The sequence below is a fragment of the Arctopsyche grandis genome, chromosome 1, assembly GCF_051622035.1.
Source record: "Arctopsyche grandis isolate Sample6627 chromosome 1, ASM5162203v2, whole genome shotgun sequence".
Classification (NCBI taxonomy): Eukaryota; Metazoa; Arthropoda; class Insecta; order Trichoptera; family Hydropsychidae; genus Arctopsyche; species Arctopsyche grandis.
Genome location: NC_135355.1, coordinates 14,801,752 through 14,828,741, shown reverse-complemented (window position 1 = coordinate 14,828,741; position 26,990 = coordinate 14,801,752). Strand labels below are relative to the sequence as shown.

Genomic DNA, 26,990 nt, shown 5'->3' with positions numbered 1-26,990 from the left:
GGAAATATATTTGTGTACCAAATCTAAAAAATCAATTTATATTCAAAATAAATGAAATTTTTTTTAAAAAACTTGAAAACATGCTCAAGAATTGATACTCTAGATCAGCGGTTTCCAAACTGGGAGGAGCGCCTCCCTGGGGAGGCGCGGACTATTGCCAGGGGAGGCGCCAAAACTTTTTAATAAAAAAATTATTTTCATACCATAATATCTACAAATAAATAGAACTTCATATCGTAGCTTAATAGTAAAAATTCAATGCATGAATGTTTATTTTTATTTTTCTTTATTTTTTATATACATATTTAATTAGCAACCTTTGTCAAAGAAACCCAACATGAAGAGGCACATTTGTGGACGAACGATAATTTTATTGTTAAACTTGCCTATTTAGTTGAAATTTTTGGAAAATTGAACGGTTAAAATAAATCAATGCAGGAATCACAAATACATCCACTTGTTCAAAAAGACAAAGTAAAAGCTTTCATTAAAAAGTTGAAGTTATGGAAATATATTTACAAAAGAATGATTTGGATATGTTTTCACATTCCAAAGATTTCTGGGCCACAGCCAATATTTTCCAATTATTTCAAAGACATTGATTTCTCAAAGTTTTTGTGGAAAAAGAATCCATTTAACTACAATGAAGAAGACGAATTCGAGCTGACAACCATCGAAAAAGAAAAATTGATAGAATTATCATGCGATAGCTCACTAAAACAAAAGTTTCAAAATGAAACCATAATTAAATTTTGGATGAATCTTAGTGGAAAGTATGAATCTTTGTATTGCAAGTGCTTCTACCGTTTTGAACGTCTTATTTATGCGAAACGGGCTTTTTGGCACTAGCTGCAATGAAAACCAAATATCGAGCCAGGTTAATAGTTGAAAAGGAGTTACGAGTGACACTCTCCATATTGCCCCCAAGATTTGATAAACTTGCCAATAAACAACAACATCCTTCGCATTAAATTTTGATGTGTTAGATGTAGTTTAATTAGTATTTTAATATAAAAATAAATATACGTGTTCGTATAAATTAATGTTATAGCAAAACCTTTTTATTATTCTGTCTATTGTCGTGTTCAATATTTTTTACTTTATCTATGTACGTAGTAACGATAGATGAAGTTTTGTGATCATGCGAAAATTCGATCTCGAGATTTTTTTTAAATAAAGGTTCATTATTTAAATCGTGTCTATATTATTATATCTATTAAAAAATAAAAGGTAGGGAGGCGCGGAAAAACAATTTTTTTTAGGGAGGCGTAGTAGCTTCAAGTTTGGAAACCGCTGCTCTAGATACATGTGAATTTTCTCACGATCTCAAATCTTCATCTATTGATACTATTATACACACATTAAGTAAAAACATTTTAAAATATATGTATAGAACATAGCGTTATGATATCAACGTATACACGATTAGCAATTTCACGATATCTACGCATTATCTTTAGGACACTGATAAGATATAACAAAATCCACACCTCAAAACTGTTCTCGTACAGTTTCAGTTTAGTCGTTTGATTACCTTCATATTGGTTTCTAATTGTATTTCTAAATTGACAATGATGTAAATTAAAAGTGAGCTAACTAGTTATATTACATTAACTATTGTTATGTGTTGGATATACATACACTCGGATTCTTCGCTGATTTAACAATGAGAGAGCTGATGAGTAATCAATTCGATAACATTATTTAATATATTTTATCCTATATTAAATATATCTACAAATTAGGTAAAATATTATTTTTGACTGATGTACATATAATAAAATTTATTCCTAATTAATATATGATTGACAACTTTGTTAATCACTAGAACAAATCGACAAAAACCATATTCTATGACTCACATGATTCAATGAATTGTCTTACATACACATACATGCATATATGTACATATGTATGTATGTATGTTCATATACAGATGGATGTAAGAAAATCCGAATATAATAATATAATAATTCAGCATTAATATTGAAATATAAAATGTTTATCTTTTCAGGTATCTACGTAAATTTGAAACTATTTAACTTTTTTTATTATGTAAAATCATATATCAAAATGAGGATATCTGTATTTTCTTTAATTATGGCCGTATATTTTTGGAACACATCTCTTGGTCATATTTTTTGCCCAGACGAATGTGAATGTTATTTTGACATTGATTATGTGTCACATGCAGATTGTTCTGGGAAACAGCTTCAACAACTTCCCGAAAACCTCGACAAAGATGTGAGTAAATTTCATATTGTTTATTTTTTTTTATTATTACATTTACATTTTTGCTAATCGAATGGAATCGAATATTGAATCAAATGTATTTAGAATACAGTTCAAAATTTTTATTTTTTAAATATGACAGTAAATTCAGCTGTTTGATTATATTTCAAATTAACATTTTTCTTTTCAGAGAATTCAACTTGATCTTTCAAATAATTTATTTACAAGCATTCCTCCAGAGATTGAATCATTTACTAAATTGGAGAAATTGAATATGAGTGGTAATCGGATAGAAAAAATAGGAAAAAATTCTCTTTCAAATTTGAGACAGCTAAAAGTGCTTGATCTCTCCAAAAACTATATTGAAAGTTGGGAAAATATCAAACCAAATGAGATTCTCGAACCAGCGATTGATTTAAGAAAATTAATATTGTCTCATAATCATCTGAAAACATTTTCGAATTTAAATGAAACTGAATATCTAGTAAGCAATACATTAGAAACTTTAGAATTAAGTGACTGTGGAATTGTAAGTATTGGAAAAACAATGCCCATCAAAAGACTCAATAATCTGAAAAGGTTGATATTGAGTAACAACCCTTTGAGGTGGATAGTACCATTTGTTTCACCGACCTTGGAATTCCTTGATGTCAGTCATTGCGCTATAAGCTATCTTTCTCCAGATTTTTTTAACTATTTGCCACTTTTGACTAACATGGATATATCTAACAATTACAGACTGATACTAAGAAAGGACAATTATCTTAGTTCAATATCACTTAAATATTTTGATTTATCTTTTTGCAATATGGATGGAGTTAACTTACATGGACTACCTAATCTAGAAATAGTACTACTCAGAGGAAATATGATAAGAATTTTACCTTCAGGAGCTTTCAATAACAATTCTCGGTTAGAGTATTTAGATCTATCTTCAAATGCCATAGGAATCGTTCATCAGAATGCATTTCAAGGTTTAAATTCGTTAAAGCAATTAAACCTTTCTATTAATCTTATACCTGACTTACATGACGATGTGTTTTTACCTATGTCAAATTTAACTGAATTGATAATATCCAGAAACTACCTATCAAATATCAACAGAATACGTTCTACATCTATAGTGTCTTTAGACCTTAGTCTATGTGAATTACAGTTTCTGGAATATGATGCTTTTCAATATATATCTTCTCTTTTGGATTTGAATTTATCAAGAAATTTAATTAGTTATATACCCAACTTAAAATCAAAATCTCTACAGACATTAGATTTGAGCTATAATCGTTTAAGTATTATCGATAATATGACTTTTCAATCTCTACCAGAGTTAACCACATTACATTTATCTGGAAATCGTTTTACCTCAACATGGAGAACATCTTATTTTTCTAAGAATAATAAAATCCTAGAAATCAGTCTTCATGATAACATGTGGCGTTGTGATTGCTATGACGAAGAGATGAAACTATTCTTCCAATATTTAATAAATCAACCTCCTAAAGTATGGGATATTAACACTTTGACATGTCACAGTCCTTCAAATGTAAGTGGAGATATTTGGTTAAAAGCGTGTCACCAATCTTGGTACCCGAGTATTGTTACTCAAAATGGTAAAGCTGTAAACTTTTTATTAGTAATATTGGGTGCTTTCTTTTTATGTTTCATTGTTTTATTTATGGTGCGACGCACAATGCGTAAAAGAGTTGTTGAAGAAGAAGTAGAGAGACAAAGGATAACAACACAAGAAAGGGAACGCATCCGGGAGATACAAATGCGCCGAGAACAAGAAGAACAGAGAAATGCACCAGACCCTAGAGATTTAATTTCGCCTCCAAGTTACAATGAGGCATTACTAATGCCGAAATTAGACGGATCATTTCATTCGCTATCTGATCTTAATACCAGCCAAAAGAAGCAAAAAAAAAGAGCTCGCCGTCGAACTAGATCCAGTGGCGATTTACTGGAGGAAAATATCACCTTTGAAGAAAGACAAAAAAATAGACGACCTAGAAAAAGAGACAATGAGGGAGGTAGAAACAGATCTCAATCGACCCATGAAATCAACAATACTAATAGCGAAGAAGTTCAGTCATTACATGAAGAAACAGATACCATGACTCGCTTGCACGAAAGCGATTTGTAGATAAAATTATTATGAATTATTGCATGCAGTACCCATAATAATAGTTTTAAAGATTAGTAAATACATGTGTGATAATATAGCCATTATTAAATAATACAAATTTTAAATTAAGATGTGGTAATTCATATTAAAAAAAAAAAAATTTCATTGGATTACTTTTTACATTCAAAGGGATATATAACATAATAATTTCTTTTTCATTTGTTTATCTCTATGCATAATTTTATATACATAATTTGTAAAAATCAATAATTGGGCTCAGATGTTATTTTGTTACATTTATTCTTTATTTTTAAGCATTTCTACAACTTTTGTCCATTGATTTTTGAATAAATAAATAAATAATATGTATGTATGTTATATTAAGTGTGTTCTCACATAAATTTTTGGTCTTAATTATATATCATTTAGTTGAACTTACCAAGATGGATCAATGTTTCAAAAATTTTTTATCAATCAAAAATTTACAAGCTTTCGGGCAAAATTATTCGCAGAATTCAAATCTATTCATATAAAAATTTTTAAATTATATGTATATACACGTTTGAGAAAAATACCATTTTATTAATTAGGTACCTTGTGTCGTCCAATAAATGATTATAACAGTAAAATCTAATATAAATTAGATTAATGTACCCATTTCTTAAAAATGTGATAAACAAAATTTTAAATAATCCAACCGTTGAATGATAGATATACTGAGTATAATATTATACATAAGTATTATAGCAACAAAAATATTCAAGATTTTTTATATCACAAATTGAGTGCTGTAATAAAATATACGATAACTATAAAAAATAGTCAAAATAAAAAATGTATAAAACTAATATAAATATATGTAGTCATACGTGAAATGAGTATGTGCATATATGTATGTATGTATGTATTATATAAGCCGTTAAAATTGAAAGTGCCAAAAGTCCACTCATCGCCATTTCGAGAAATATCTCTTGAAATATTAAATATAATGTTTTGCATTTAACAATATTTAAAAATACTAGTGGCCTGTAATACGTTTATTCTAATTTTCCAAGATTCTGAACATATAGAATTAAAAGAAGTGATAAGAATTTGTGAATTAAGTCAAACAGAAATATTGTTTATGGAACTGAAAATTGGACGTCTACCACTTTCAAATATAACGGCTCATATATAGAATTAATATGTGACAGGCCGTCTTTTATCTTTCATAATAATTTTGTTTTTTCTCTGTTTATTAATTTTATAAATATATAATATTTTTATCATTCTGAGATTTTGCTGTTTAAGTATAACCCAATTCTCTACGTATATGTTTGTTTACATAAAATTTTCAGTCCCAATAAATGTTTTTGAAAACCTAGCTCGTTCCAATTTACAAATTAACTAAGTAATTTTCGGTTAGTACATTTTATTATAAAAAAAAAACCTAATTAGATGAATTATATTATTGTATTCGGTCCATTGAATTATATTATGTTGATGAACTATTTCTGTAAGGTGGCCATTCGTGCTGGTTTTACCAGTACAGTACTGGTTTTTTGGGTATCTTTCCTGGTTGTGTGCCCGGTTTTTTTGAGCGAAACTCGGAATTTATAAATTCCTCGTCTGCTAGATATTAGGGATAAAAAACATATAAAAAACACAGTTAAAAACTTATTTTGCAAGGTAAATATTGACTATTAACAAAATTTAGTAAGAATTAATTTACCAACTCCGACTCCGGCTTTATTTTATGATTCGACTCCAACTCCGACTTCAAACTCCAACTCCAACTTGAACGTATTTAGTAAGATGGACTTTTCTTTCCAACAATTTTCAAAACATAAAAAAATTAAAGGAATTTAAAAAATCACTAAAATTTTACATGTTACCCAATTAGCTGAATTATCGGTAATGAAATAAATAGGTATAAATAAAAGTGCATACATAGTATGTATATGTGTTTTCATACACAAACAAATCAATTTAATAAAAAAGTATGAGACGAGGAAACATCCGTTTTGGCCAGAATACATCAAAATATGAGCACTTCAACGATTTTATTTTTTGACATAATTTGAATTAATGATTTTTATAAAGAAATTATTAAATTCCAATTTATTAGACGATTTACTACAATAAAATTAGAGACGCTAGTTGACGCATAGCGGAATACTACTAATTCAAAAAAATAATAAAACGTAGTCCGAGTCAGTTGATTTTTACAAACCTCCTTTACGTTTCACTTACTATTATTTACGAATCCGACTCTGACTCCACTTGAAATGCTATGACTCCACAGCCCTGATATATGTATACAAACTCCTGTTCAAATCCGTTTCAGTCGAACGAGTATCGTTCGAACAGAGTAGACCCGTCCTGTTAAGTCATAGATAAAACCAGTTCACTTTTTAATCTAATAGATGGATTAAAATATTCAAAGCCTTAGCGAAATAATAAATAATGTCTCCTACAAAATTCCTCTCCATATTGGCAAATTAGTCGAAAATTGTTTCTGTTTGCCAGGAAAAAATACACCTGCCGAACGATTTTTGAGCAAACAAATATTCAACTTTAAAATCACTAAGTATAATTTTAACCAGTCTTGTTTAGAATTTTATAACAGCATTCAAGAAAATTTATTAGTAAGGTTAATTGTGCATCCATGATTATCTAATCTGATGCATAATAATTTAGAAATATTTTTGAATTTAAAAATTCCTGGCTTTGGATTTGAAAAAAAAAGGTTATCCTGTATTTGTGGTTCTAGTAACAGTCTTCCTGTGTTTGATAAATTCCAACACCATTGTTCTTTCAAATTCACCGATGATTCATTCAAAAACACAAATCATTCATTCAAATTTTAATTGATATTTGTACAAGATAATAAAAAGTCTATGATAAAAAAAAATATATAATTTTATCAAAAACGATTTTATTCTCATTCACATATTACAACATAATTTATCTATCATTTTACAATAGTACATAAATACAATCTTAGGTCGAAATTCAAAATGTTCGTTTAAAACAAAATTATTAAACAACAGATGCATCATATTTACATATAAGCGAGATAAAATTATAGCACACACAGTTATGTATATATAATATGTAGCAATATTTATATCATTTGAAATTAAATAAATTTCAATTTTAATAAAAAATATGGAAGTATTTATAGGTCTATTGAAAATAATTGTAATTTTAAATAAATAGTTAACGTACTTAAAATTATGTGCAACGATGCAATATACTATCTCCGAAAAATAAATGTACAATACATAATTATTAGGATATACCTCAGGATTTTGTCTTAAGATGTTTTCTTGGTGTATTAATTTACATCCATTTTAGCATTTTTGTATACTGGTTGTATACAAAATTTGATTATGAATTACACAACAACTCGTTATTTTGTTTATGTAAAAAATACATGACCAGACAATTTCAGACTTCGTTCATACATAATTAAAAAGTATTAATTACAAAAAATTGTGATTTTTATACATACATATAATAAAGTGCAATGAAATTGTGTATTAATTAAAATATGTGAGTTAAAAAATAAATAAATACAAATGCATTTTTAACACTTTTTGATATTAAAAACGTAACTTTCATATATGTATTTATGTATGTATGTATGTATGTATGTACATATGTACATATACATATGTATATGAATGTATACATATTATAAAGGTGTGTATGTACTTGAATAATAAAAATACATAGTTTTTGATAAAGCCTACCATGAAAACATACAGTATACATAATATGTAATTATAACACGAGAATGCTTAATTCATCATTTAAGTCTACATTAATGACATATCACAAATTCATTGTTCTCAATGAGGAACTTTCTTCACAAAGCTTTAGTTAACAAAAGTACACTATAAGATTTTATCAGAATCGCAGAAAATATCACTTTCGCCGCTTTTTCAGATGCAATCGACAAATTATTGTTTTGAAAATAATTTTATGACCAAAATCTATCGTTTATTCTGCTAACACAGACAGCAATACCTAATATATTTTTACTATGCATGCATGTTCTAAAGTGTAAATTTCAAGATTGGACTAATATTTTACTTATTCATTCTCTTACTAAGTACCGAGAAATAATAATAAATGAAAATTACACCAAATTCCATCTTTAAAATATTGAAAATAAAATAAAAATCTATTACATCCCTTAAATTTTAAATTAGACCTACATAAAATGTAGCAAAAATAAACAAAAAGAATTTAAAATTTAGGACACAATGACAAGATTACTAATAACTTTGGCAGAAAATTCAACTAAAAAATGTTCTAAAAATACATCATATATATACATACAATGTGTGAATTTTTGTTTGTTACTTGAGTTAAACATATTAAAAAAGAAATTATTTTGAAAATGTATATACACGTCACATAACATCATTTCAAATTTCTTCAAATACAATTGACAATTTTAAAGCCAAAATATGATCAATGCTCAGTCTAAAATAAGATACCTTCTTTTATATTTCACGTCACTTCAATAAGTATTTATAAAACCATTGCTTAGGAATAATGGTAAATAAAGTATGTATTAATATTTAAAGTTTATATAAGCTATTGCGAAAATGATTTCAAATCACATATAACATTAATAATTCGAGTTAAATGATCGATCTACGCATCAAGAATGACAATTTACACTTTTTTCATAAAGTGATGTTTCTAAATCAAGTCATACTTTTGCTGGGTGAAATTTGTTCAACGGCAGGGGTGATAATTATATCACCAGCATTAGACCTACTTCTGTTGATGAGTACTGGTGTTTTAGGCTTTTGCGTTTCGGTTAATTTAATTTTTACTCTTCCCATGTCTGGACTGTATACTGGAATATATTCAGTAGGAGATAGCAATAAATCAGGATCGGCAAAACCGTTCCGTTCTAAATGTGGGCCATCTAATTCAGATTTGGTGGGAGTTACACAATTAATTGGCGGTGCATCTGTAGGTATATCAGTCTTTGTATTTCCATTTTTCACTGGTTCAAGTTTATTTGGTTTTTGATTATCATCTGTAGTTTTCGGTTCTTCAGTGTTATTTTTTCGTTGCGGTGCACTATCAAGAACATTTCCATTTTCTGACTTTTTTAATGTTTCAAATGTAGGTACACGTTCATAATTACCATTTGACTTTTTATCCTTTGCTTCTGGAATGATAGCCGGTTTTCCCAAAAGAGATTTATTCATATCAACCATTTCCTTTGCTCCTTTTTCTATATCATTTTTCTGCTGTCTAGTATTTCTACGGTCCCTATCTTTTCTGATTCTTCCTTTTATCAAAGTAAGTGCGATTAAACCAACAAGCAAAGCTAATATTATTCCAATACAAATATAAGTTCCAACGGAAGTCTTTGCCTGGTGTGGTTTTGATTCTTCAGAATATTCTCCAGAATCTGAACCCATTTTATTCCTTGATATCTCTTCTGCATCTAATTTAGGAACTTCTTTTTTAATAATATCATCTTGTACCTCTATTGCAGATTTTGGAATTGGGGCTACACTAGTTGAAATTTCCATTCTGGTAGTAACCTCAGCTTCTATTTCCCATTCAGGTGTTCCTAGGTATACTTTGGGTCTTTCAGGTTCAGGTATGTCCAATGGTTCTACTATTGTATCATTTAATTCATGAGCGCCCAAATAAAATGGATTAAATAATCCGGTGATGTACAATTCTGTGGTGGTAGTCTCATTTTCAAGATTTCCACTACCTTCTATATAATCATCTTCATTATTTGGCTCAGATGTACTGAAAAGTATAGGTATCATTAACCCTCCTGAACCACTATCACCCGATCCAAATTCTTCAACACCATCACCACTTAATGAATCATTTTTGGGTGAAATGGGTGGAATTTCACTGTGAGTGTAAGGTATTAATTCATCATCTCCAGAAGCTTCTAAAAATGGATCAGAACTGATGCTGGAATGCGTAGACTCTTCAGTAACAACACCATAAAATTCTTTATCATCGTCATTATCGGCATGACTCCCTGTTCCTTCCCACGTTTCCCCATTAAGAATACTTTCTTCTGACACTTCCATTAATTTCTTATTAGTAGTCAATGTTCCAAAAACTTCAGCATCAGCTGGTGCATCGCCAAACATCATATCCTCCAAAAGTTCAGGTACAAATTCAACCTTTTTATTTTCCTTTGAACAAACGTCTGATATTTTCAATGTTACCATGCTTTTTCCTTTCTTGTATGATGGGAGTACACATGTTACATCATCAATAACAATATGATGACTTAGCAATTTATTAAATATTTTCACATTTTCACAGGAACAGTGAATTGGGTTACCTTTCAACTCTAAATGTTCAAGATCTTTTAGCAAATACAAATCTGATGGCACATTTTCAAGGAAGTTATTTTGTAAATTTAAAGAACTTACACTCCTTGGAACTACCGACGCACTAAATTTTTTTAACAAATTATTTTTTAAATCTAAATATACTAATTTTTTGGAGTTTGGTAAAAATCTATTAAGATATTTAATGCTATTGCTAGACAAATCTAAGGACACAAGTTCTGTAAACTTATCAAGATCATCGTTGATCTTTGTTATATTACTGTATGATAGGTCTAAAATATTTATGTTGTGATGTTTATTATTTTGAGAGAATTTTTTAAGATATGGTGCGCTAAAACATGATGCTTTGTGAAGACCCTCAGGAGTGGTGAGACATCGGCAAGCATCAGGACATTGCAGAAATGAAATCTCTGGAGAATTAACGCTAACTGCTCCGCAGACCACTATAACCAACAGGCATAAACACGTTCGTAGCCACATTTTTTGATTTTGTTTGTCTGAAATCAAAAAATTGATACATTAGTATAAAGAGTATTTAAATACATTTTATTTCATAAAAAAAATTATTTAATACATAAAATCAAAAAAAAATGTACATGAAATTCAATTCGTTTAAGTTTATATAAAAATGTGATCAAATTTATTAATTTGTTAATTACTTCCTGTGAATTATTAGATAAATAAACTATCTAGATTCATATATATGTAAATGCGACTTAAACATTAATCATAATTGTTATGTTGCAGCTAACTTAAGTGCAATTATTAGTCAAGACGTGACTCTGTATCATAATTACATACTGTATGAAACAAGTCAACGTCCAAGTCAGGGGTCAGAGATTAATCTCAAAATTAACAGATACAATTAAAATAAATACACGCTCAAATGTTTTAAACCTCAAAATACAAAGTTCACTTTAATTATCTCTTGAAAGTTTCTAATTTACATTTATTTTTATTTTTGTAAAATATATTTGCCGGCTCAAATCTAAAATGCTAATTTGCCTGAAGATAAAGATCATCGCTCAAAGTGTTTTGCCAATGATTACGTATGGATGCAAAACTTGGGAATTGATCGCTGGAATGATAATATGCAATTGATCATTTTTACAAGCCTATTCTATGTTTCACTTCGCTAACGATTCAGTATGTATTCCTACAGTCTTCCTACAGTTTTGAAACTTATCCATTTTGAGGGGTTTATTTTTCTTATACATTTAATTTTCCGGTGTTAGCACCGGGATCCCGAGATCGAAAATTCCCAGCACCGCAATCCCGGTGCTGAAGAAATCTTCTGGGATTGGAAGCACTACAATAAAGTAACCAAATGGTAAAAAATAAAATATTATAATAAATCGGACAGATCCTATTTTATTATGTATGTACATACATATGTACTTTATTTTTTCTAAAATTAAAACTTTAAAAAATTTCTAATTTACATTTTTTAGTAATATATAACATGTGGGTTATAAAATTACGGAAAATAAATACAAATACTATAGCAAGTTAGCTTCATTCACAAGAAGGAAGCACCACATTATTGCCATGTAACAAGTTTGACCTTTCCTTCAATCTGGTACCTGGCTATGCAATAATAATCATCTCAGCATCCTGCATCCTGACAAAACGCTCAGTCACCATTTTCAAGGATAATTCTAATTCATCAGGAATTGAAAATATGTATGTATGACTATCGAGTACTTAAACGTAACTAATTTTAACACTCCCCGAGTACCAATCGCGTCAATGGTACCACCATCAACGGAAATACAAATTTGTCAAAGCATCAACACTATTTCTATCTGGTAAGTATTTTTTAGAATGATCGCACACATTGGGGTTATTTAAATAATTCAGCTGATGTTGAACATTTTAATGAAATACAAAATGTTTGAACCTATGTACATACTGAATTGTAATATACATATGTATTATTGAAAATTGCCTAGTATTAATTTTGGCATATCAAAGCAATGTAATCAAGACAACATGTTTTTTCGTCAATTGTAACCAAAATTTTACTATTTTATTTAATAATAGATTGTATAGTACAAATTATTATAAATACATAGTGGGATAAAAATAATAGACAATGATTTGAAACAATGTGGAGGTGCCAATTTCATGTGGATTTTAAATCTTTCTGTCTTTATTACTAATCATCATTATAAGTTATACGTTATATATATATATATATATATATATATATATATATATATATATATATATATATATATATATATATATATATATATATATATATATATATATATATATATATATATATATATATATATATATATATATATATATATATATATATATACATATATAGCTATAATTTATAACTTTGTATCTGAAATAAAGTTCATGATGCACTTGATGATTATTCAAACATTCTACAAGTAATAGGAGCCATCAAGAATAGAAAATTGAAGGTCATGATAAGAGAAATGTGGGACAACGTCGTAACAAACACCAAAATAGCAGTAATATACGCCATCCGGTCTCCAACCAGCTCATCGACCAATTGCACCAATTGTTGCTGACACGGGAGCACTTGGAGCTGATTGAGAGATCGAAGAAACCTAACCAAAAGTGCGATGTATTATATGCACCGAATGCATGTGCGTACAATAGGGAAGAAATTGGTTTAAAAATAGCTCATCGGTTCGAATGAATGTGAAAGACGATATGCGCGATTAGTATGCGACGAAAGTGTAAATATGTGTCATGTGGCAAGGTCGAGGCAATGCAGGCCAGTAAAAATAGTACTGACATCTAGCCAAGTGGACATGTGCCGTTTGACAATGAACCGTCTAGTAGAAATTGCAAATATTAATAAACTAAAGCAAAGTTATATTGGAATGCAGCAAAATTGACCAGTTGACCTTAATATTATAAACAAGAATACATTCCTATATACATATGTACATACATATTCTATTTCAATGTTGAATTACAATAATATTTAAACCGTATAATTGAGCCGTTATACATATGTATGTATTTGAAAGTGGCATAAGTCATATTTTCTTCATTTCGAGAAAGATTTCTCAAAACAATATCATGTTTTGCATTTAAAAATATTTAACAATACTGATGGCCTGTAATACGTTTATTCTGCTTTTCCGAGATTCTGGAAATATGTGTATGTATGTATACCGAATTAAAAGAAATAATTGACTGTCAAACAGAAATAGTTTTTTTGGAATTGAAAATTAGACTTCCGTCATTTTCAAATATAATGGCTCAATTATTGATGAATATGCGTACATAGTACATACATATATATTAAGTTATCACAAATTAGAGCTAATAAAATCAAATGTAACAAGCTAAAAAACAATTATAGGAATTCATGATTAGATATTTGAATTTCTAAATGTACTTCCAGTGGAGATATACACACATTTATGTATGTATGTACATTTACATACATATATCTTATTAGTATTATACTGTTATTTTCAAATAATTAATCCATTAAAACATCAAGGTAACAACAATAAATTAACTGCGCTCTTATTGCCAGAAATTGTTAAGCGGTGAAAGTTATTTCCAGAAAATTGCTACTACAATAACCAGAAGTAATTTCTTCATCTAACTCCCATTTTCACACAAGTTATACAAATTAACACCAGTTTCTAGGGTAACTAACAAATCGACTGATAAAACTAACACCAGAAGTTACCAAGGTATTGTAATTTTATTCAGTATGAAGTACCTTGTAGTATAGATATGTACATATACGAAAACTTTTATTTGCCGGATTTGTAATACGCATTATCTGAAGTCTTTTTCAAAAATATTCAAATATTTACCTTTTAAAATCAAACTAAGATAAGAGTGATAATACGATCGATTTGAAGTGGACGTTAGTTCAACTTAAAAAGTTGATATCCGGTTAAATATAAATCATTCACAAAATGTTCCATTCATAACAATCGCATGAAACAGAATATAATATGGACCTTTCATCATAGCGTTTTGGCCATTCTCCAAAATCACTACGAAGTTGTGAACTTATGTACATATGTATATATTGTTAATAAGACTTTTTCTCCTGCAAATATGTATGAGTACAATTTCAACCGAGCTACTCACAAATAGGTTATTTGTCCATTTGAGCGTTGAGAACATTTGAAATGACAGGGTCTCCCAAATTGATATAAATGACCCCAGTGTTATTGTTTCTATGACGAAAGCGACCTCCATACCTGAAACACTGTTTCTCTAACTAAAACATTCAGAAGTCGACGGGTACTTCCATTAATTTTATTTTTTTTAATTTATAAGTTTGACAACTGCCAAAAACAATTGCAAGCATATTTAATTTTTCATTCGGTAATTGATATCAGTAAATACGGTTGAAGGAGCTGCGATCACGGATTAGTGGCGAGAACGTTCTGCATGCAGAAGTATCCAATTAGTTATGTGATGGAACGGACGGGTCGTGTGAACCAAATTGGCAAAACAGTTACATAGGCTGAAGAAATCTGGAGGCGGATCATATCAACGACACGGGATCGGGCTACTGAACTTTTGATTGTATCTCATCAACGCTATATGTGTAGAGCAGACATCGCAGTACACATTCAAGATCAAAATACAAACAACTCAATTGATGATATTAACAATGAAGATGAAAGATCCTTATGTTTTTATCAGTATTCTAAAATATGATAAGTTGTTAACTCGGTTATTTCATTAATAAGGAGAAGTTCAAGTTCAAGTCCACATAAGATAAATGCATCCTGTTGTTCACAATAATGCATTTTTGAAAGATTAGTGAAATAATTATTATACAGCTTTCACAAAACTGTTCATTGTGTGTTATATGTACATACATACATACGTACATATATAAAGCAAACACGCTCTGTCTACTATTAGTGATAGGAGGTGATAAGCTATATCTACTGATAAAGGGTAAATATTGCTATACCAACAGTAATTTCGAATGAAATACATATAATATAGCAGAACTTTGTTAAAAACACATTTAGGGATATTTGATTGTATTAAAGTATACATTTTGTACAGTGAAACTACAAAAGTTATCAAGTGAATCTTTAATTTAAAACTCAAATTTATATATTTCACACGTGCATGTTTGAAAATGTGCCTTGATTTATTATTAGTTAAAATGCATATCAATATAATAATTATCGAGTTGCTCACATTGTGTAATGAGACTACATTTATGTAATATTTTTTATGTAAATATAGTCTATAATAAATAAATATAAAAATATAAATTGTCTACGATCTCGACACTGGGTAGAAAAAAATTTCGCTATACATATCTTAATATGTGGAGGAAGTACAAATCTTTCAATTTCCACCGACATTCAGCCTCATAACTATGGATGGAAACAATGACATCAATAGAGATGGTGATATGCACACGACAAAACGATTGTATTGACTCTTTTAACATTAGAGACTCAATCTTTTTTAAGTACATATACATAATGCGATATGAAAATGATACTAAGATAACCGCAACTATTCACTTAAATGCGTGGTTTAAATATTAGTAAAACCGCAACTTTTCTCAAGTTACCATTCCATAAATATTACATTAGTTCAACTTAACTTCCACGAAATCGTATAATGCTATGTACTCGTATATTTAACGATAAATTTTGTTTTGTAAAATCCTATCAAACAATATAATACGTATAACTGAAATATGGAGACATAAAGTTAGGTAGTTTGTACAAGGCTTAACTAGCATGACATACTTTTGAGCTATACATATATGTATATATATACATGTAAACATGTTTTCGTATCTCTAGTTAGTACATTGTGCTAAAATGCCTAAGTAAGTGAAACTATTCGTAAACGAATAGTAACATGTCATATTTTAGCACTGTTGGATGCTTATTGAATTACAACATCTCGAGACTATAATTTTGTGTGATAATTAAAGAAAAGCTTTTAACAATTCGGATCAACCCATGACTACATTTGGGGAATATACATACATAATAAGTGTCAAAAACAAAATTCGATAATGATGCATACATACATATGTATGTATGTACATACTGGCTATGGGCACGTTCTCGTTTGAGCGCTAATGTAGGGAATAACACATTTCTGATTTTCAATACGACAAAAGTTCTACTTCCAGTATTCGAATTTAGTTCAAAAATGTTTACTAAAATTTAGTTTTACTAAAAATCACTAGAAATATTATAAATACAAAATATCAAGACGATAGAAATAACTTAAAAGGTCAAAATAAAATAATGAAATATTATTTTTTTTTTATTACTACTTCCGGTTTACGAATTCTAACCAAAACCTTATCAACTGTACAACAAAGTTAGTACATAAATAATACTGATGTAAAATTTCAGCTTGATGCACTCAGTGATGTGGAAAAAATCGCGTGATCACAACATTTTTTACTTTTCTAAGAGGAAAAAAATCCCATTTCCGGCTTATCGAATTGTCATAACATTGATACAAAGATTATACTTGAATTTTCTCGTGAAGAATACACATATTTAAAGGGTCGAAAACATAGTAGAAGAAAAATCGAACAACAGTAAACTGCCACTTCTGATTCACGGATCTTCATTAAATGTTACATATGTACATATATGTATGTATGTTACATGGTATCAAACTAAAACTTATAGATATGACATTTCATTTAAAGGCGCCGAAAGGTCGGGAAAAATTTTAAGAAAGTCGAAACTCTAGAGTAAAAAGTACCACTTCCAGTTGAAATAAAGATATAAAAAAAAAAGTCTTGAACCAATCTTCGAAGATCTCTCTATTCATCCAGATCCTCGTTGGTTATAATAATCAATAGGAATATTTCTTATTTCAGTCCTCTCAAATGATCCAGGTTTTTTTGATTTTTCGATTTCTTAAAGTTTAATTTTATTAATTTCTGGTGCATTTTCCTAACACATGATTGTAATACGCCCTTTAGATGATATGTGCCCGGGAGTAAACTTTTCTTTTAAGGATGCAAGCGTTTTCAATGAAATAAAAAAAAAATAATTTATTTCAAAGGATAATCCGCAAACCGGATAACCTGCACCCGGATAACCGAGAGTACAAATATAACTATCTTCATAAATTCATAAATTAAATAATAATTATACTAAATAATTTACATATAAAAATTAAATACATGCATTTTATGCATGTATTTAATTTTTCTTTATTGGAAGATGTTAATTTGGCCTAAAAACACATACGTTGATTTATTGTTTCAACACCCAATTTACTCCCGTTTTTGATATCCTTGAATCCGTTTCAATATTATTTCCTGCTTAAACTTTCTAACGGTTGCTCAAGAGTAAATCTCACTGTGCGTACAAATAAATAAACTATATTTTCATATAATTCGAAATAAGTGACATTCAAAATTTGCAAAACAGTTTTGGTTTTCATTTCTAAACATAAACAAAATTAATGAGAGCGTTGTTTTGAACCTTGCGTTGTCTCTATTTTTATTTTATGCGAAGACTTTTATATAACAACCTGCAGTGCATAAGTGCATTGCGCAAATGTTGTAAGATGTGCGTTTTGACGTTGAGAAAGTGCAACGTGTGAAAATAATCACGCCAACGATTGTGTCGACAAAATTAAAAACCTTCAAATAAAGACCGTATTTCGAATAAAATTTAAAGTATACCAAGAAACATGTGAATTCAACAGGAGATAATAAAAATATTTGAATAAAAATGACACAGAAATTGCGATTTTTAAATAAACCAATCGCTTTTCGGATGGCTTCGCTCCAATAAAAAGTATTACGAGTTCTGAATTCTTGCTATAATTAATTACAATAATTGTAAACTTGCCAGCATAATTACAACGATTGTCGCAATAGCATGTTCGCAGACAATATTCAAATAAAAGGATGCTTTTTCAGACAGTCAGTATTTCTTTAGGTTAAAACACAAAAGTACAAATGTAACACTATCGAACAATGTTATTACATATATCATTGCAATTTATTTTTTATTCAATAATGTCTTAATAGCGTGATATTGTTAAAGCACAGACAACATGTGCGTTACATACAACGTTGCCTAGTTACGAATATATCAACATTCTTTTTAGAATACAATTAGAATGAACTCGATTGGTGACAAAAAATTAAGTGCGTGACACAGTACCGAATCTCAATGTTTAGAATAGATAAACGCAGAAAAGTTTTTATTTAAAATTGCAAAATCCAGAAAAATTGTCGTTCGGTTGACGGACCATTGGCGAATACACAACGAAAGGCCAAAAGATACAAGGTCCACGAAAAAATGATAACGCGACATAATGTCTACGGACAAAACGACAACGCTACATAAGGTCTACGGAAAAAATGATAACACGACATAATATGACAATCACCTGTTGAAGAATGATTTTTTTAACGAAAAAAACAAGAATTCAATAAAACCTGTGATGACGAAGATACGTGTAAACATACATGTCCTTTGACATATTAATAAATGCATATTAGATAAGTCAGTGTCATCGAAATTTAATCGTAAATAACAAACTCTATCATAAGAACTTTTGAATTATTTGTACTAATAAGAAAACAATGATTTTTTCTTATTTATTTGTTAACCTTTAGTGGGCGTGGTTCTCCTTCTTCTTTTGAGTACATTATAATTATTTTTTAGTGTCAATTGTAAATGCTCCCCACAATCAATAGAATTACATAATATGTTATGTAATTATAATAAGTTATAATAAGAGTATGTTCAATGCACTTTCGATTCATCATCCAAAACTCGGTTTTTTGTTAATATATACATACATAAGGTATTAAAAGTAACATAATGATTGTAAAGATCAACGTTATTGATACGTAAATAAGAAGACGAGTAAACTACCTTTAAATTTTATTATTAGAAGTACACGTGATTTTTTCGTTAAAAAAATCGTTTTTGAACATGTGAATGTCATATTATGTCGCGTTTTCATTTTGTCGGGGACGTTGTATCGTTTGGCGTTTCGTCGTGGAACCAAAAAATCACTTTGGAAGAGGTAAGTTATAGAAAATGAGAAGAGAACTTTCAAGGCAATTTCAGATAATTCTGGTCATTCTGCTTTGACATGTATCCAAAAAGAAACTAGTGATATCATGTTATTGAAAACCATCTTCAATCCTACGTCAGTAGCCGGATCCAACAGTTAAACTTTTATTTGTATGCCCATAATCGTACGTATGCATCAAAAAGCGAATATATGTACATATGTACATCGAGAAACTAGATACAGATACATATATGTACATATATGTCTCTCATTTGATTTCATTTTATTTTTTCTATTACTTTTGTTTTTTCCTTTACATTATTTTCATGCTTTATTTTCATACTTACATTTTATTACATTTTGATATTTAATTTTTATTTTTGTATCTTTTATTTTTTCATGTATAGCTATCTATAGTGACGCCCTGGAGTATATCTGTAATGTCACTATAGCTTGACTGTAATAATAAATAAGAATTATAGATAACGTTACGATAAATATGAAAGAAATACTTTCGATTTAAACAATTAACACTCGACTCTCATCGTATCTGAACACAAATTTAGTTACATGCAGTATTATGCAACCGGAGGAAATCAATGCTTGCGATTAACAGACCGTGGTATAAATTGATATTCGATGCTATGGCGCGCTTCGGTAATTTCAAGCTCGCATTTTTACGCAGACCATTCACACTCATACATATGTACCTATCGACCTGTATGACAAAAGAAAAATCTATAGAATCTTCGTGAAACCGGTAATTGTTGCTATTGAATTACATCCAGTTGTCTCAGAGCAAAGATCAACAGATGCTTTTCATCAGACGAAACTTTGTACACATGTATGTATGTATGTATATGACATAGTTTTGCCGACATCCACACTATTCAAAGCGCGTTGCAAAGAAATAAAATGCACCTGGCCTTTATTATGTAGATCTTAAGCTGTTCACTAATATTAATAGTCACGTAGAAATGGCTCATACTTCGCGACGACACGCGCGCTATCAATTCGTTCTAGTTATTACCATAATGGCAAAGTACAATTTGATTCCGTTGATATAATAAACACAAAGATCCGTTTTGTTCGTATGAATCAATTTGGCAGCCGTGTGACAGAAAATAAGATACACAACCCGGTAAAATCAGTAGATTTAATTAATAACAGCAGAATTATCGATTAATATTCAATGTTATCGATTAATATTAAACCAATATGTGTATATATTTTATTGTGTAATATATCAAATCGTACATATGTATATGTTATGTACATAAGTGAACTCGGAATGGAAAAGGTGTGTCCATTGTTATCATCGATGCGTAACAAATCGAATTGTGAGGGCAAGAGATGCAAGCGATCACATGAAATCGACATTTAACCCTTCAATCGCTAACTGCGATTATCGTTGCTATTTTGCAAATTAGATATAAGAGTTTAACGATTAACTTAAAGGTCACTAACGGACTCCTTGATTGGTTTAGTTTATTCGCTGTACATACGAGTTTGTATGTACATATTGAATTTGTATTACGATAGCATATTTATAATTAAATAAAAACACGAAGTTTTCGAAATATTCTATCAACCTATAAATAATTTGTAGTTATAAAACTAAACAGCTATAAAAATAATAAATAAATGTCTGCTATTTGTGAATCGTCTCATTGATATTCGAATAATTATGGTGAATAGAAGACAGACGAATAAAATCAATTGAAAATTCCAGTACCTTATTTTACAACAAAAAAATTTGCCTTTTAAAACATCGGATGTAATGTATGTATTTATTTTTGAGACTATAAATATTAAAAACATTTTTTATTTTAAAAAACTACAAAAGGTAGGATAGTGTTAAATTATACATACATATGTATGATTTTTATTAAAATTTGTAGAACTTTGCCTCAAAATTTTATTTTATATGTAAATATATTTTTACTGCATATTTCGTCTCATCTGCCTTCCACTTGCATATCTAATTTTGCTAGTCGCTTTTTTAATTTTAAATTAGCATGTATTGTTTCTAGTTAAGGCAAAAAGTCATGGACAACCAGTTGGCAATTCTCCATAATTAAATAAACATTTTCCTCAAACAGTTTTATTGACACTAAGAACGATTGCAATTGAAAAATTATGTAAAATATTTGGAAAAAAAAATTTTTTTATTCATAATTTCAAGTGATTTATACCAATAAAAACTGTTAATTAATTAATATACACACTAGCCCAGAAAACATGATATATATTTTCGAATACATACGACGCCGGTGGAAGTAGGAATTTAGAAATATCTCTAAAATTTGTTAAAACGAAAAGATATATCTACATATGATGTGTTTACGTATGTACTGTGAAGATTTTTTTTAAATATTTAAATTTTCTATAAAATGGAAATCTGTAAAATCTGAAAAAAAATCAATGGAAATCTGTAAAAGAAAGAATGAAAATATGTTTCCATTTTCGAAGTATTTATTTCTTTTTCCGTCTTTTAAATAATAAAAATATATGTAGATACATCCATACATATGTACTTAGGGCCGCCAAGAGGAATCCCGGGCCCTGGGAAAATAAATCCGGCCCCTATGACAAACTAAAAAAGAAAGATTTTACAGATATATTTTTAATATGATCTATCTACAACAAAGTTCGATCATCGAAGCTCGGTCTACAACAAAGTTCTATCAGAACTTTTGTTATTTTTTTAAATAATTGAATATGAAAGTATAATATAACATGTACAATTTTCGAAACGGGGCCCCTCGAATAGTGCGAGCCCTGGAACTTTGCCCCCGGCTGCCCCCCCCCCCCCCTCTCGTTGGCCCTGTATGTACTATAACTACTATCAGATATGTGATACTATCAGATATGTGATATTTTACTCACTTCTACATGATTTAACAGATTAAACTATACGTAAATACATATCAGTGATAGCGTGAAATAATCGCTAATTAAATAAGGGGTATATACAGAATGCACTTCAGATCGATTCAAATCTTTAAGAAGGTAATAAAATAGGTCATCTACTCCCACTTACATTAGTCCAAAGTCTTGCAGTTTTCAAGATAATCAGGATTTTTGACTTTTTTAAAAAATAAATCCCGAAATCTCGTAACTATACGTGAGTAACACAATATTTAACGGTGCTATCTTTATTACTTTATCCATTTTTTATTTTCTGTTACGCTAGTGTGTATTTATACCGTGATATACATACGTTAAGACGTATCTAGAGATATCAAAAACTTCGATAAAATCACGTTAAATTGACGAAAAGTGTTTCTCTCCTGACGACTTACGGATTTTCAAGAAATTTTGCAAAAAAATTTCCTACTCAAAGATGTTGAAATATTTTTAAAATTTTTTGTTGTTTTTGCATTTTTGAATTTTGAAAACCGTAAGAATTTGGATTGAGGTAAGTGTAGCTGACCTCTTCTATTACTATCTGAAGTCCACTTTTCTTCATTTCGAGAAATATCTAACAAAATGTTAAATATAATGATTTGCGTTATAGAATATTAAAAAATACTGGTGGCCTGTAATACGTTTATGCTGCTTTTCCGAGACTCTGGACATATCGAATTAAAATAAGTGATAAGAATTTGTGAATAAAGTCAAAAAGAAATGGTGTTTTTGAAACTGAAAATTGGACTTCCGCCACTTTCACACATGATGGCTGAATTGATAAAATTTAATTAGCATATAATTGAAAAGAAAGAGAATTAAATATTATTTTTAAAATGCATTATACAAATATTTTAAAATATATGTAATACACAACGCTTGAAAGAAGAGACAGCCCTGCATGACTATGTATGTATGATATTGCCATTGATAAATACATGTGTATGTATGTATGTATGTATATATGTAATACATATTCCTATGTACATATGTTATACATATGGGTCGACCTCACGGGGCCCAAAGGGAAAAGGTCGAAAAAGCAAATATCGAAAGGCAAAGATCGAAAATCGAAAGATCTTAAGGCGAAAGATCAAAAAAATGGGTGCATGGTAAACGGCACTATGTACATATATATATATGAGTGGCATGCGGTGAAATTATCTCTCTGTCACACAGCCTTGTTTAATGTGCGCGCGCAGGATACGGGAGGAAAAGCCTGTTCCTCTTGTTCCTGTTGTATCCTGCTCGCGCAAATTAAGTGAGGATGTACGACGGGGGGAGAGAGAGTTTTACCGCACGCCACTGATATATATATATATATATATTTATATATATATATACTAACCGTTTTTCATATGTATGCATGATAAACGAATATTTTCGACTTTTTCACCCTATACATATATACATATAATAATAATAATAATAATAATAATAGTTTTATTCCAGACGATGGGGAGAATAGTGCAATCCCTAACGCCCATATAAATAATATACGACGTATGACCGTATGGCGTTCGCAATTTTACCTTTTACGTACACATGCATATATTATTATGTGATAGTTCATATCTTATTTCACATTATAAGCATGAAAAAACTGCAAATAAATAGACGCAATTTATTTAATTTTGCAATGCAGTGCAAATTTTTGTACTGATTCACTACATCAATGACCAATTTTAGTCGCGTATCGCATGACTTTTGCACGGAATGACTAAATCTGAGCTCGTCGACACCGATGGAGAGACGATGCAAATTTATTTTATTGTGATCGAGTTCAGTTTTTGTATTCGAAAAATGGTTATAAATTATACATTCATTCCACTAAAAATAAAACCACGTAAATAATTTAAAGGGTATTGAACCCGTTTAACCCACACATATGTAGGTACATATCAGTGGCGGCTCGTGATAATTTTTAGTGGCGGGGCTGCACTGAAAAAATGTCTAAAAAATGTCACCATAATTGTTATATCATGTCATAACAGGACAAAATAAGCACAATTTTTGGCGTACGACCACTTACATGTGGATTTAAGTATTAATGAAACAAAACTAGCAAAATTCACCACCCATTAAAGGGGTGGTGAAAAATTGAAAAAAAAGCTTCTATTTAAAATTAAATTCCATTCTTCGGTTTTTAAGTGCTACAAATTTATCAATGACTTTTTTATTAAAGTCCGGTATTTCCCCAATCATTTCTTCTTCTATAGCCAATGCGGTTAATCTATCCTGCCCCATTGAATTTCTCAAAAACGATTTAATTCTCTTAAGAGCTGAAAAACATCTTTCCGGTTCTGCTGTGGTCATAGGAGTTGTGACAATTATTTTTAAGACGGAAAAAACCTCTATCAGCGAATTTTCAACACCCGTATCACGAAACAAATTATAGATTTTATAAACACTGTTAATATTTTTAAATTGATGAAGTTCATACAATGCCCGTAATTCCGTTTTTAGACGTTGTTTATCCAGCATTAGGTATGCTTTAACGGTTTCGTCGACTTCGGTTGACAGAATATTATCTGAAAATGAAATATTAGTGTATATACAAGGGAAAAATAATTTTGCAGCAGACAAATGATTTGTGAACTTAAACCGCTCTTTAATTTGACAAGCGATATAATCACACACTTCTATTGCTGCGATTATATTGTTCCTTGTGCAATATTTTATCCTTTTTTGAGGAGGAAAATAATTTAAATTATTAATGTCATCAATTGAGGGCAATTTATCCCGTTTTTCCCGTAAAATTTGAATGAAAGTGTCTACCCCTTCATGAACAGTTAAAGCATTGGCATCCCTGAGTTGCAATTTAGAATATAAAATATCGACATGATGCATGATTTCGTGAAAAAAATTCAACCAAAAGTTAAAGTTTTCATTTTCGAATATACCAAGAAGTCCCGAAGCTCCCAGAATAGTAGCTGGATTTTGATCGTTTTGAAGCGTTTGAAAACATTTAATTAGGGTATCCTTATTTTCAAATACCGTATTTACGACTTTAATGTTAAAATTCCATCGAGTATTCGAACCTCGAGGAATAATTTTTGAAACTTTTTCAAGTGCGTCCAAACGCGATGAAGATTTCGAAAAATATGCTGGTACTCCAGTAAGATTGCTAAAAAAAATTCGTGCTTGCTGGTTTCGCGACGCGGCTTTCTCAACAACTAAATTAAGTTGATTTTTTGAAGTGTGCATTTTTATAAGTTTGTTTCAAAATTTTCTGTACACCTCCCCTCTCTCCGCTCATTACAGCGGCACCGTCGTAAGTTTGAGCAATAAGTTTTTCATTGTCATCGTTTAAAACGTTTTAATTGTTCAGTAATGCATGCTGCTAAACCTTCTGCGCTCTTATTTTCCGGATTAAAAAAACCCCAAAACCTTTCAAAAACTTTACCCCCTAATTCGTAACGAAAAACAATAACCTGTTGACAATGCATCGATACATCGGTTGTTTCATCTGCCATAACAGCTAGATAAGTTGCTTTTTTTATTTCAGCACTATATAATTGTTCCCTACACACGTTCAAAATACAATCTAAAAGTTCATTTTGAATAGTTTTTGATGTCCCTTTAAAAACCGAAGAAGTTTGAAAATGTTTTTTTAAAGAATCGTCGAAATTTTGTGAATATTCTAGAAGCCCCCGAAAAACTCCTGGATTTTTTGAATTATCTGTTTCATCGTGTCCCCTCATTGGCATTTCAAATTTACCGCAAAATTTAACGCAATCAATAATTTTAGATAAAACATCCCGATTTTTTTTGACGTTTTCGTTATGCTTATCTATTTCCCGCCGATAAGCTTCGCTTAAATGGGTTTTTATGTTAGCCGATCCCAAAATCGTGAGATTACACACATTTTTTAAGTGTTCGACACTTCCCTCGTGTTTTTTAATTTTATCGTTTAAATTTTTTAAGTCAATAACTCCTGTTTTCGTCCAAGATGCTTCGCCTGGCGACTCGCCTCCAAACAAAAGACACGGATAACAAAATAACGCGTTTTTTTCTGTACATCCCGTTAACCAATTGTATTTTTTATAAATGTCTGGGTTAAATTTTCGCGAGTAACTAAAAGATCTACTAGTTGCAGGCTGTGAAATAATTAAATTGGGCGTGAGGCGGCCTAATGCTTTTATAGCGACTTTTTCGGTAAGTTCTAGTCGCGAAAAGTGCAAATTTTGTAAATATTTTACTGAATTCTTTTGTTCTTCCATTTTTAAAAGAAAAAAAATCTTAACATATTTAAATAAAAATTACGAGAAAAAGTTAAACAGATTTGAAAAAAGTTTGCTGTTATCAAAATGAAAACGACTCACCGAAGATTTGATGAGGGCTCGTATACAACC

The 26,990-nt window shown here is 29.8% G+C and overlaps 2 protein-coding genes across 3 annotated transcripts in view; one reads left to right on the top strand and one right to left on the bottom strand.

The window, feature by feature from the left end:
• Positions 1-1,486: 1,486 nt before the first annotated feature.
• LOC143913424 (uncharacterized) lies at positions 1,487-5,632 on the top strand. Of its 2 annotated transcripts, XM_077433198.1 has the most exons (4): positions 1,510-1,745; positions 1,829-1,942; positions 2,015-2,244; positions 2,423-5,164. In XM_077433198.1, the coding sequence occupies exons 2-4, from the start codon at positions 1,903-1,905 to the stop codon at positions 4,373-4,375; spliced, it is 2,223 nt and encodes a 740-aa protein (XP_077289324.1). In that variant the 5' UTR covers positions 1,510-1,745; positions 1,829-1,902; the 3' UTR covers positions 4,376-5,164. The 2 variants fall into 2 exon arrangements, with proteins under 2 accessions (XP_077289332.1, XP_077289324.1); XM_077433206.1 differs by lacking the exon at positions 1,829-1,942 and having other exon boundaries at positions 1,487-1,745; positions 2,423-5,632.
• A 1,629-nt stretch (positions 5,633-7,261) lies between these two features.
• wdp (Leucine rich repeat protein windpipe) overlaps positions 7,262-26,990 on the bottom strand; it is a 42,244-nt gene continuing 22,515 nt past the window's right edge. The window contains exon 3 of the mRNA XM_077433352.1: positions 7,262-11,198. Coding sequence (XP_077289478.1) covers positions 9,061-11,181 — 2,121 coding nt within the window. The 5' untranslated portion in view covers positions 11,182-11,198 and the 3' untranslated portion in view covers positions 7,262-9,060. The remainder of the gene's footprint in view (positions 11,199-26,990) is intronic.